General features: G+C 36.3%; 1 protein-coding gene across 1 annotated transcript; it reads left to right on the top strand.

The window, feature by feature from the left end:
* The first annotated feature begins 1858 nt into the window (after window positions 1-1858).
* Window positions 1859-2647, top strand: LOC128040512 (uncharacterized). Its single transcript, XM_052629288.1, has one exon. The coding sequence runs from the start codon at window positions 1859-1861 to the stop codon at window positions 2645-2647; it is 789 nt and encodes a 262-aa protein (XP_052485248.1).
* The last annotated feature ends 11509 nt before the right edge of the window (window positions 2648-14156 follow it).

Below are 14156 nucleotides of genomic sequence, written 5' to 3'. Positions count from 1 at the left end.
AGAAGTAATTTTAGTCAAAAGTTCTCTTGTAAAAGCTAAAAAATGATAATTTTAGTCAAAAGCTCTCTTGTAACTTGGTTAAGATCTTAGTTTAAATATGCTTTCTTTAAAAGCTCCTTATTTACTGTTGCTTTCAGTTTGAAATCATTATTTGAGTTGAAGCATATTTAAATTTCAATGGTAAACAACGCTTTTATCTTCACGCTGTAAGCTTTTCTTTTCATTTTAATTAAATCATAAAAATTTTCATTAAATTAAATGAAGGTGTACATTGTTTTATGTTAGATTATGGTTACCATGTTAACCTTTTGTTTAAACATACTATTTTTAAATTTAAGATGTAGTATCTATATTTTAACTCGATATTATTTGGTTATTTTATTTTTATAATATCTTTAGTTAGTCTAAATAATCAATACCTTTACTATTTTGATTAAGATGTTGAGGCATAATATTTTTTTTTTCAGAATACTCATTTCAACTTATCATGTCAAAATATGTATTCAAAAGACATTTAAAAAATCACGTAAACATAAATAAATTATTATGTTACTGAAAATTTACTGAAACCCTAGAAGCCAAGAGTGCTATCCCTGGTGTCCTAGCGAAAACAATGGTTGCGGTGGCTTGGGATGATGGAGAGTGGTGGCATCAACGGGGTTGGGAGAGACGAGATTTCCCTATTAGAAGAGGAACTTACTCAACTATCGGTCAAAAGCTCGATGGTGGAGCCAAACGGTAAACCTTCTCTGATCTGTTCTATATGGACAAATAAATCTTATAATCATGATAGTTTCAAAGCACAGATGAAAAGTATCTGGAAAACAAAGGAAAAGTTTGAGATTCAATTGGTGGGGCAAAATCTTTTTTTGATAACGTTTGAATCAGAGGACGATTTAGAATCTGTGATGGAAGGCCAACCATGGTTGTTTAGGAAGAATTTAATTATTTTTTATCGGATTTTTAAGCCGATAAAGAGAGACTAAATTACGCTTGTTTCATCTCCGTTTTGGATTAAAATTGGACCCTGTTTACCAGAGTTTGATAAAAAGGACCTTCTGCATGTTGTAGGGGTCACGTTCGGTGGAGTGATCAGATCTGAAATTAGCGGTGAGTTTTGTCGACTTAGAATACAACTTAATATGCAAAAACCACTCCGTAGAGGTATATTTGTGTCAACAGGGAATGGAAATAAATGTTGGATCCCATTCAAGTATGAAAAATTGCCAACCTTTTGTTTTGGATGTGGAAAACTGGGGCATGGTCTCCAAGACTGTACAAGCATTACACCTGCAGAGAAAATTAGAATTAGAGAGGATCCACCTTACTCTTTGGCATTAAAAGCAAAATTAAATTTGATTGGGAAGGAGAGTCTGAAGTTTAATGCTTTATCAAAAAAATTACAAGTGCAATGTTCGTATACAGGGGATAGTACAAAGAGTCCGAAAGCCCATTTAAACAGTGAACAAAGGAGCGATACGATGGAAGGAGTACAAGAAGATGCTTGGCTGGAAACATTAGGAGCAGGATTACAGATACAACAGAATGAAGAAACAAATGGAAGAACTACAGAAAATAGAAACGCAAATATCTTTGAAGCACGGAAGGAAGCTAGGTGGAAAAGAGCTGAACAAATAGAAGTGATGAGACAGTATGAGGCAGAGAGTAAGCTGCAGAAACGAAAATGGAAAGAGTTGGTACAGGAGGATTACGGTGTAAATGGGAAACAGGAAGAAGCAATTAAAAGGATGAAATTTGGCGACCAGGATTTAACACAGGAGACGGTCATCAATTTGCCAATTGAATCACCTAACCAGAATGAATCGGCAGCTGCCAAAAGGCAAGCCGGCCGGTCGCAATGAAAATCATATACTGGAACGTCCGTGGATTGGGGAGGCCACGGGCAGTGAGAAGGCTTCGGTTTTTACTGAAGCAAAATAATCCTCAATTGGTCTTCTTCATGGAGACTAAGGTTAGTGGAAAGCGAATGGAGAAAATTAGGAGGAGGTGTGGGTTTATGAATGGGATAGATGTAGATGCAACAGGTTCGCGGGGAGGCATTTGCCTAGCATGGAAAGAGGCGGTACAAGTTGAGCTTAAAACTTTCTCAACCAACCATATTGATGTGCTGATCGAAGAAGGAACTAATAAAGAGTGGAGATTCACCGGCTTTTATGGATCCCCTTACTCACAGAATAAAAATACTTCATTGGATTTATTAAGATCTTTAGGACAGGAACAAGAGCATCATTGGTTGGTAAGTGGAGATTTTAATGAAATTGTTTATTCCTTCGAAAAAATGGGAGGTCGACCGAGGGAGGAGAAAAGGACGGAAGTGTTCCGTGAAGTTCTAAAAGAATGCTCTCTTATTGATGTGGGATACTCGGGTAAATGGTATACATGGGAAAGGGGAAATTTACCGAAAACAAATATCAGAGAAAGACTAGACAAGAGTGTAGCGAATGAAAAATGGATGAAATTATTTCCAACAGGTAGCGTACACCACTTAACGTCTTCACTCTCAGATCATTGTCCTCTTTTAATTAGTACCAGTACTGAAATTAATTTGAAGAGAATCCCAGTTTTTAAATTTGAAGCATGGTGGACTACAGAGAAAACGATTGAAGAGGAGATAAAGAGTTCATGAGAATCATCAAATGGATCCGTTTTTGAAAAGATAGAAAGATTACAGACCAATCTGACAAGATGGGCCAATTCATTAAAGAAAAAACAGAAGGGATTGACGGGAAAACTTACAAAAGAGCTTGAACGATTATTAGAGGAAGAACGAAATGATGGTATAATGGCGCAGATTATTGACAAGAGAATACATCTGAATATGGAGATTGACAAAGAAGAAATGTATTGGGAGCAAAGAGCACGGGCTAACTGGCTTAAGCTGGGGGATAAGAATACGACTTTCTTCCACAAATATGCCTCAATGTGAAAACGAATCAACACAATTAGCAGGTTGGATACAGCTGATGGGAAAGGGATCTATGAGGAATCAGAAATAAATGCAAGTGCAACAAAGTATTTCCAGGAACTCTTTTCAACTAATGGCATAGGAGACGTATCTCATCTTTTATCAGGTATTAATAATAACATTTCTTCAGATATCAACACGGCCCTTTTAGAAAAATTTTCAGAAGAAGAGATCTTTAGTGCAGTAAAAAGTATGGGACCTACCAAAGCACCTGGTTATGATGGTTTTCCGGCATTATTTTTTCAAAAATACTGGGGTATTGTGGGTAAAGATGTTGGGAAGTTTTGTTTGGAGTTTCTGAACAATGGAAAGGATATTGAAGATCTAAATTTAACGGAGATTGTTCTCATCCCGAAGAATTCCAACCCTACAAATCTAGCCAATTTCAGACCCATTAGCTTATGCACAGTAATATATAAAATCATAGCCAAATCTATTGCCAATCGTATGCAGGCAGTTATTGGAAGGTGTATTGATAGTGCTCAAAGTGCATTTGTTCTAGGAAGGCTCATTTCAGATAATATCTTAATAGCCTATGAAATTTTACACACACTTCGTCAAAAGCGTAACGGGAAAAAAAGTCTCATGGCGTTAAAGTTGGATATGAGTAAAGCTTATGATAGAGTCGAATGGGGATTTTTGAAGGCAGTTATGGTCAGTATGGGATTTGCAGAGGAATGGGTGTCACTAATTATGCGATGTATCTCTACAGTATCTTATGTAGTTTCCATAAATGGAAAAAGAGGCAGAGTTTTTAAACCTACCAGAGGACTCCGACAAGGTGACCCGCTTAGTCCTTTCCTTTTTCTTATTTGCAGCGAAGGACTTTCGTCTTTGATCAGAACCGCAACACGGGAGGGGCTGATAAAAGGAGTAAAGGCCAGCAAAAGAGGTCCGACAATTTCACACTTATTATTTGCAGACGATTGCATTTTGTTTGCTGAAGCGACTAAAGACAGAATAAGAATCTTAAAGGAGATTTTGAAGGAATATGAGATTAGTTCTGGTCAATGTGTGAACTTTAATAAATCCTCAATCTTTTTCAGTTCGAATACAACGGAAGCGGATAAAGATAGCATCTCGGCTGAATTGGGGATAAGGTGCTTGACTAATATAGAAAAGTATCTTGGACTGCCAAGCATGGTAGGAAGAAAGAAGAAGGAAGCCTTTCAGAATCTAAAGGACAGAATTAAGCAGAGGATAGATAATTGGAGTACACGTTTCTTATCTCAAGGAGGCAAAGAATTTTTCATTAAAACAGTACTTCAAGTAATCCCTATTTATGCGATGACATGTTTTTTGCTACCAAAATCTTTCTGTGAGGAGATAGAAAAATTGTTTGCCAGATTCTAGTGGCAGAAAGGAAAAGGCAAAAAAGGAATATATTGGTGCCAATGGGAATATATGTGTAAGCCTAAAGAGGAGGGAGGTATGGGTTTTCGAAATATGGCGCAATTCAATATCTCATTATTGGCTAAACAAGGATGAAAGATTATGAATAACCAGGGTTCTCTTGTTACGAAAGTTTTTAAAGCCAAATACTTCCCAGAAAATGATTTTTTAAACTCCCAATTAGGAAACTCTTGTTCTTATATGTGGAAAAGTGTTTGGGCAGCCAAAGCCTTATTGATAAAAGGGCACTGTTAGAAGGTGGGAACGGGTTCTAGTATATCAATTAATGATGCTTGGATTCCAGATTCAGATAATTTTAAATTGTTGTCAGGAATTAACTCTATGCGCATTTCTAAAGTAAAGGAGCTAATTGACAGTAATAGTAGAAGCTGGAATACAGAGTTGATTAACAATACCTTCACTGAAGCAGATGCTGAAAGAATCCTCAAGATCCCGCTAACACGATCACCGCATGAAGATTTTCCTATTTGGGGAGGGGAGAAGTCGGGTGAATTTACGGTACGAAGTGCCTATCAACTATTACAGAGATCGATTGATAGTTTTAGAGCTTATGCTTTACAAATCCTCTACAGAAAATTTTACAAAACACTTTGGAGCCTGAATATACCAACAAAAATTAAGATCACAATATGGCGGCTATCATGGAACTATCTGCCTACAAAGGTAAATCTACAACACCAGAAATTAGCAGTCAACACAAGGTGCCCCCGATGTGGAGAAGAAGCTGAAATAATGAATCACTTATTCCGTGACTGTGCTGTTACAAGAGAGGTATGGAAAACATTATCACTTCAGAACATTATGATGTATCAAAGCGAGGATTTTGTACAGTGGCTCACCTGGGCGCTAGAGCAGTTAAACCCAAATCAAAGTCGACTCTTTTGCTGTGCACTATGGGCCATATGGGGAGACAGAATCAAAAGTCTACATGAAGGAAAAGTTAGTAATGGAATAGAAGTTGCAAACTTTGTTAATAGCTACATCATTGAGTTAACTGGTCTTGAACAAAGAAACTCAGAAACAATGAAAGGAAATTAGAGATGGAAACACCCACAGTGGGAATCCATAAAGATTAATTTTGATGGTGTATATAATCAGATTCAGAACCGGTCAGCCTCAGGTGTTGTGGCCAGAGACTCGGAAGGAAAAATTCTTTTATCCTGCTCAGAAATCCACAATGGAATTCCATCTGCTTATGCTGCTGAAGCAATTGCCTGTCGGAAAGCAGTCCAAGTAGGAGTTGACCATGGTTGGCAGGCACTCATTTTTGAAGGAGATTCCCTCGCAATAATCAAGAAATGCAACAAAAAGGATCATGACAGATCAATGGTAGGGGCATATATTTATGATATACAACAGAAAATACAAGAAGTAAAAAATATCAGATTTCTTCACACACCAAGATCTGCAAACAACCTTGCACATATCCTTGCAACAGAGACGCTAAGAAGAGGAGAGGAATTTTACCTGGAAATGGGCGTTCCTGAATATGCAGAGAACCAAGCACGGCATGATGAGCTGAGCGAACCAGGTTAGGGAAGCATCGAGAGATGGAGTTTGGAAGAGAGAAAGTTTTCAGAGCAATAAAGAAACAGAAATGATCTGCTAGGAAATTTTTGAAATATGGAATCGTCAAAAGGAAACTGAAATGACTGGATGAGGGGATGACAGATTTCAGTAGCTTCTGATTGGGCAACGGATCGGCGCATTTATTGCTGGTTCTAGAGTTTTCTTTTAATATCTAGATATTTTGTTAGGTTTGTGCATCTGTTTCTGGGCCGGTTACTTTGTGCTCGTTTCTTTTTGGAATTCTGCTTTTGTTTGTTTGTTTTGGACTATTCCGAACAGTTTGAATGTTTTAATCAATAAAAGCCCAATCTGGAATTTCAAAAAAAAAATCACGTAAACATTTTAATCAACATAATTAAAATATTAACTATTTGAATTAACTAACGTTATTGTAAAAGTAAATAATCAACAACCTTAAATATAAAAATTAATTCTCGAAGAGAGCATAATAAAAGGATTTAAATTGAAATTTCATTTTCTAAAAGAATATAACATAATATGAAAGTTTTTGAGTTTTTTTTTAGTTGGTATAGATTTTCTTTTATGTTTTCAGTAGGGTTTAGGGTATAGTGGTATCTTGCAATTTAATCTAATTGCAAGATTAAATTTATATAAATTTTAATTAGAATATTGTATTATGTTTTAACAATATAGAAACATATGCATATGTCATATAGCAATAAAATTACAACTTATGAAACTATAAGTTTTATCGAAATGTGAGATTATCCCAAAATAAAGCTTAAAACAGAAGTTCAAATCAAGATCGAGCTCCTTGCTTACTGAATTCTGAGCAGCAGGATTACGTAAAAAATAAGTGAAGTTTTTGAATATTTTAATAATTAATATGTCAATACATCTAGTTGTTTAGAAAATAATCAGATAACAAAAACAATTTTCATTAAATCATCTAAACATATATATAGATTAACTTCTACAGAAGAAAACTTCAACCTGCTGATTGCTGTAACAAGGAAAATAGCTAAATGAGCAAATACTCTTAGAAGAAGATTTCGATATTCCAATTGTTTGGTTTTGGTGGATGAAATATAAACCATTTTTATATGTAAATACGTACATAATGTATATAATGAGACAGTGAAAGTGTGGATTTATTTTTGATATAAACTCTGTATATGTCCCTATTGCAGAGCATGCATGCATGCATGCAATCTTACCCTTTTGTTACTGAACAATAAAAAAAGTTGAAATACAGAGCTTACCAGTTAGTTTCCTTCAATCAGAGCACGATTCTGGAAATCTGAATCCAAATGCATTTATCTCAACATAAAGAAGAAGAAAGCATTAAGGTAACAGCTGAAGCTTTTTAGCAGCATGAAGCCATACTTTCCAAATTTAACAGCTGAAGTATTTCCTCAAATTTCACAAGTCATGTCTACATTTATACAGAGTTTTCCATGGACAATGATTATCAATCTTACTTACCTGCGTCAATATCAAATCCATAAACATTAAGGTACTCAGTTTTATGCTACACCACTAATTGAGTATAAGGACTGCCTTACATACTTCAATCCCTGAATGTCAATATGAATTGATTTTTAGAAAGGCATTCTTACCACAAGTAGACACTTCTTTCATCCACGTACTGCACATCTCATAATCCTTCACACTACAAATTTACCACTCATGAATATCCAAATATACAGCCTTTTTACTTCTTATTTGAGATTGAAATTAAATTACACAAGTCACCACAAAGTCAATACCCTGAATGTTGAATCTCTATCAAGTGTCACGGGGTTAAAACTTTAGTTTGGCAAATCGCTTGTCCTTAGGCAATTTCTTTGCTTCAAATCCACCTAAGTTAACTTTACTCTCGAAAATAAAAATTTACAAAGAAAATTCTCCAAGGCACCAAAATAAAGCGGAATCAAACTCTCAAAAGACAAAAAAACTCGAATCGAACAGAATAGCCACAAGAAAACAATACCACACCAAGTGTTTGAGTAAATGCTCTTAAAAGTATACCATTACTCAAGAATGAAGTGATTACAAATGAAGGAGGAGGGTTTTAATTATAGTTGAGCTCCCCAAATCCAACGGTACAAATTGACTTACATCAATGGGTGAGATTAGTGTCTATCTACAAGATAAGAGTCTTTAAGGGATTTAAACTCTATACATTCTTATCCTTTAAGATTTACAATAATTATATTGGTAAAAATATAAGTTACTGAAGTGTTTACATTTTAATCAAGATATAAGTAGATGAGTCTTGAGTCTCTTCCATGCAATGGATCCGTACTGTCAGGTTGAATGAACCCCAAGGGAACATGAAGGGTCTAAAATGTGTGCATCAGGTGCGGGCTCCTTTACGTGGACCATGACATTCGCCCTCATCTGTTCTTGCGATGCCCTCATCGTATCCTCAGAATGGAACTGGGTTGTCTTCTATTGGAACTGCCATAAAGCCTCGGCAGGTTTCCAACTAGCCTCACTATCAAGAAGTCCCTTCCATCAAACAAGGTACTCATGCCTCGGCCTGTAGTACATCTATCAAATCACTCGATTTGCCATAATGCACTAAATATCACTATCATAGGAGACCTTTACCCCAATTGGCACTCGTTCGGACTTGCCTTAATTTGAATCCTCCTAATCCTCATGGAAAGTCTTAAACATACTGATATGGAACACCAAATGAACATTTTTGTTGGCAACTCCAGTTTGCTGGCCACTTTGTGATGCGAGTCTCAAGGCCCAATTTCAGACCTATGAATGTGAGGGGCTTACACTACCTCAAGGCCCAACAATAAGATCAAAGGCGAAGCAAATAAAATCAAGATTCGATTAAAGGCAATATGTGAGTATGAATATTTTTGAGGAAATGAGAAATGATACATGCATGAAATGGGTGAAATTTATTAAATTCCATTCATCGAAGCTGCCAATTTTTAAATTTAGGGAATCAACAAACTTGCAACAACTTTTTGGATGGGATCCAGGAATTTCTTGGTTAAGATGTATTCATGGATTTTGAAGATCTATCTCTTAGTTTCGAAACATACTTTGAATCACTCAATTTTGAGTTTGGGAGCTCAAGTTATGACCATTTTAGTGAAGACTGCGCGAACATAATTTCTGGACGGGATTATGACGAGAATTACGAGTTCCGGGCTTTTAATTCTAGTTTAAATCATATTGGATTTGGGTTTTAAACTTAATTTTTATTATATATGAGCCCAATATTGTATTTATCAGGTCTTATTATTTTATTATTCTGAATTTTTTTATAATTATTAAGTATTTTAAGTTATTTAAGAGTTTTATGTTAACAAGAAATTTAGTTTAAAACTACTTCTTGTTTAGGTCAATTAGAGTTCTAGTATACTTAAGAGTTTTATTTAGATTTATTTAGTTAGTCTATATAATGGCCTTTGCATTGTACACAATCCATTCAATTGATTACTATTCAACTTCTCTTTGAGTTTTTCTTTTTTCAAGAAATTTTCTTGAGTTTTCTTTTAAAAGAGTTTTAACAATCTTTTCAGGTTGTAGGGATCATCTTCAAATTTTTTCTTGCAAAATTTTCTTTCTTGGAGAGGAAACTAGAGTCGCTTGAAGAGGGTTGTGGATTCTTCTTGTTTCTAAGGCTCTTTAGGACTTTTACACGCCACGTTCCATATTTTACATCTATCTTCCTTATTTTCTTCTTTATTATTCTATTGTTCTATTTTACTTATGTTAGTTTATTTATTTCTATTGTTTTTCTTCAATTTTTTTAATTTGGCTAGGATTCATTTGTGTTTCAAGTTGTTTCAAAATCCAAGTTTTTTCTCGAATGTCTAAAGCCCTAAGTCAAATTTGCGACTTGGACAAACTACGATCTTTGTTCGCAATCATCCTTATCACTTTGTCTACCCTCTGCAAAACTCTGAAAAGTCCTTCATACCATCGCACAAGTCCCTTTTGCAAGCTAGTGTGATGCAAAATTAAGTGTGATTTAGCAAGGACCGAGTCACCAACCTGAAACTATACATCCTTGCAATTCTGATTAGCCCATTTTTTGTTGCGTTTACTTGTCTTGTATAGGCAACCTCTGGCTAAGTCATTATGTTCTTACCAATCTTTAGCAAATTAATAAGTTGCTAGATTTGATCTTGCATAACGGGTTGCAATAGCGTTGGGTGTGAGTGGTTGTTACCTTGTCACTATCTCAAACATATTCTGATTTTTGACCCCACTCCAGTGCAAGTTCTAAGAAAATTGGACCACATCCAATAACTTTGGCTAGTCCCTCTGTATGACACTCACATAGTGTCAAAGATAAGTCTCCAATAAATCATTTACTCTCTTGGTTTGTCCATTAGTTTGAGAATGCATGCTAGTGGAAAAGTTCAAGTCTGACCCCATCAACTTAAACAACTCTGTTCAGAACCAGCCTATAAATTGCTCATCTCGATCACTAAAAATAGACTATAACACTCTCTAATACTTCATCACATGCCTAAAGAACAAACGAGTTGCCTCTTTAGCAAGGCACTTATTGGTTGTTGAAATGAATGATCCATACTTGTAAAATCTGTCAACCATAAAAACAATACTGGCAAGCCTTTCAGATTTAGGCAAACCAATAATAAAGTTTATGGATACACTATCCCATTGGTGTTTTGGAATGGGCAAGGGCTATAATAAATCAACTAGAATTTTCAACTCTATCTTGTCTTGCTGGCACACTAGACAAGTTTTCACATAGGACTCAACATTATCACCCATGTGAGGCCAATAATAGCAGTACTCCAAAAGTACCAATGTACAGTGTATACCTGATTAACTAGCCCATCTCGAATCATGACACTTTTTCATGATCTCATTGCGTAATTTTTCATCGAGGCACATAAAGAAGATGCTCTTGAGTATACAAAAAATCTCCCTCAAGCCAAAAGCGCATTGTTTTCCCTTCTTTGGCAAGCTCAATCAATGTTTTGATTGTGGAATCATGTGACAATCCCTCTCTAATCCACTCCAATAGGGAACTATCAAGCTGAATGATTGGTGCAAACTCTATTTATCGGCTTAGTGCGTTAGCTATTACATTGGCTTTCCCCAGCTTATACTCCTTGCTGAAATCAAATGCTACCAAGAAAAGTTGCTAATGAGCTTTCTTAGGAGACAACTTTTTTTGAGTTAGAAAATAACTATTTGCAACATTATCCATAAATACCACAAACCTAGAACCCAACAAATAGTGTCTCCAAGTGCACAAATAATGCACCATTACAATCATTTCTTTCTCTTGAGCCGTGTACCGCCGCTTAGTATAATTAAGCTTTCAACTCCCGAAAGCTATCGGATGCCCATCTTGAATTAGTACTCCCCTGGTTGCATAGTCTAATGTGTCCGTATGCACTTCATACGATTTAATATAATTCAAAAAGGCAAGCATGAACTATTTCATCATTACTTGTTTCACTTGATCAAAGGCTTTTTGACGCAACTCATTCCAATTCCACACCTAACCTTTCTACAATAAATCTATCAAGGATGCGGTAATTCTGAAGTAGCCTTCAATGAAGTGTCAGTAATAATTCACTAACCCAAGGAAAGATCGCAACTCTGTTACCTTAGTAATTCTGAAGTAGCCTTCAATGAAGTGTCAGTAATAATTCACTAACCCAAGGAAAGATCGCGACTCTGTTACCTTGGTTGGTGGCTCCCAATCAATAATAGTCCGAATTTTGCTCCCATCTATCCAGATTTTGTCATCTCCCTTAATGTGGCCTAAGAACGGAACCTCACGCTAAACAAATGAGCATTTCTCATCCTTGACTTAAAGCTTATTCTTTTACAAGGTTTGGAACACTTTCTTCAAATGCCCACATACTCTTGAAGTGACTTGTTATACATCACAATGTCGTCAAGATAAACAACCACAAAATGATTTAAGGAAGACTAAAGTACCTTATTCATCAGGGTGAAAAATGTCACTAGAGTATTAGTTAGTTCAAAGGGCATAACAAGGAATTCATACAAGCCATAACATGTCATATAAGTTATCTTTGGCTCAAACCTTTTGACTATTTTGACTTGATGGTGCCTCGACTGCAAATCCAACTTGGTAAATTACCTTACACTACTAAGTTGATTAAACAAATCTACAATAAGTGGAATTGGGTACCTGTTCTTCATAGTGATCTTGTTCAATTCTCGATAATTGATGTACAATCTCAAGGACCCATCGTGTTTTCTTTAAAACAAAGTCGGTGCACCATATAGGGCTTTAGATGGTCTAGTGAACCCAGCATCTAAGAGCTCCTTCAATTGTTTCACAATTCTTCAATTTTGGTGGTGACATTCAACATGGGGAATTGACTGGCAATTCAACATTGGGCATTTGTGATCCACCACCCTCTTAGAAGGTAACTTCTTAGGCAGATCGGCAAGCATCACATCTTGAAAAGATTGTAACAATTGAATCACCACTTTTAGGATCTCATTAGTGGGCTTATGAGACTCATTGACCTTTAAAGTTTCTAAGTAAGAAACTTCATCTCAGCGCACCCCTTTAGCAAACTGCATTGTGGACAATACCTTACTTTTGCACTTATCTCATGTTTAATCGATACCACACTTGGTGTCGCGTATCCTAAATGCACATGTAATAAAAAAGGGGACAAAAGTGCAATAATTTGGTCAAGGAATTTTAAACCAACCACAAAATCGTAATCCTCAAGTGGTATTACCTCAATTGTTTTCTTGCCGATCCAACTACCAAGTTCAAGCATAACTCCTTTCACAACACCCATTGTTGGAACCCTTTTGGAATTCATGATCTTAATCCATTCCATTTCTTTCTCAACCTTAAGACCCAATCTCCAAACAGTTTCTTTGAACATGAACAAATCCAAAGCATTTTTGTCAACGAAGGCATTCAATTTTCTGCTTACCACAGTGATGTCTACAAGCATCAGCCCCTTTCTCTTACGACCTTTCTTGGCTTCGATCGAACCAAACTTTATCGATGCTTTGTCTAGTTCATCATCTGTTTGACGAAAGAAAACACAGATTTTTTTGGACAGTCCCTCACTACATGTGGATCGTCAGAAAGGAAACATTTCATTGGCCCATTTTTCTTCTTTTCTCACAACTTATCGGGCTTAGCTCTCTGAACAGTTTGGGTCTTACCATTGCCCTTGGGTATGTCTTTGTCTCTTCCACCATTGCCCTTGGGTTTGAATTTGGGCTTGGATGACTCAAAACTATTCAAAAATTTTCCCCTAAACTCAGAGAATGCCTCATCCATGGCTATGATAAGTTCAGTGATGCCCTATCGGCGTAACTCCTAGAATAGTGCTTTATTGCAAAAGCCAATGCTACTTAGCCTCTAACACCCCTAACCCGTATCTGTCGCCAAAACAGGGTGACAGAGGATTACTGAACAAATAGAACAGTAAACCATTCAATTCATACACAAATCAAACATAATCTAATTTCATTCTAATACATTCATAATATCCCTTAATCGAGCCCTCGAGGCCCTAAAAAAACTATAGAAATAGTTCAGGACTAAATCAAAATTATTTGGAAAGTTTAACAAAAAGTTGAAAAATTTAGACTATAGAGGTCACACTGCCGTGTGATCAGGCCGTGTGACTCACACGGCTGAGACACACGCCCATGTCTCAGGCCGTGTAACAATCAAAATAAGAACACACAGCTGTGTCCCAGCCTATGTAACTCTCTAACTTGGGTCACACGACTAAGCCATACGCCCGTGTGCCAAGCAGTGTAACTCTCAAAATAACCTCACACGCCCGTGTGCTAGGCCGTGTGCTAGGCCGTGTAACTGTCTGACTTGCAATCCTTCAAAACCTACATGGGAACATGGCTGAGACACACGCCCGTGTCTTAGGCCGTGTGGACAAGAAAATGGCTAAAATCAAGCCATTCCTTTCACCCTTCTCAAGCATAAGCCTAAGTACATTTGCACACATAACCAAAGCTTCAAAACATGCTTAAAACCTGCATAAAATGACCCATACAATAGGCTAATATTCCATACAACCAATATGCCATATAGGCACCTCAAACATATACATTAAACATACCTAAACATGTGCATTCTTAACCATTCATCAACTAATTCATTTCCAACCATACCATTCTAGATTCAATACCATATCATAACTATACTACAATTATTTCACAACATGCTAATTTGGTT

Source organism: Gossypium raimondii, chromosome 4, assembly GCF_025698545.1.
Source record: "Gossypium raimondii isolate GPD5lz chromosome 4, ASM2569854v1, whole genome shotgun sequence".
Classification (NCBI taxonomy): domain Eukaryota; kingdom Viridiplantae; phylum Streptophyta; class Magnoliopsida; order Malvales; family Malvaceae; genus Gossypium; species Gossypium raimondii.
This window is presented reverse-complemented; position numbering and strand designations above follow the sequence as displayed.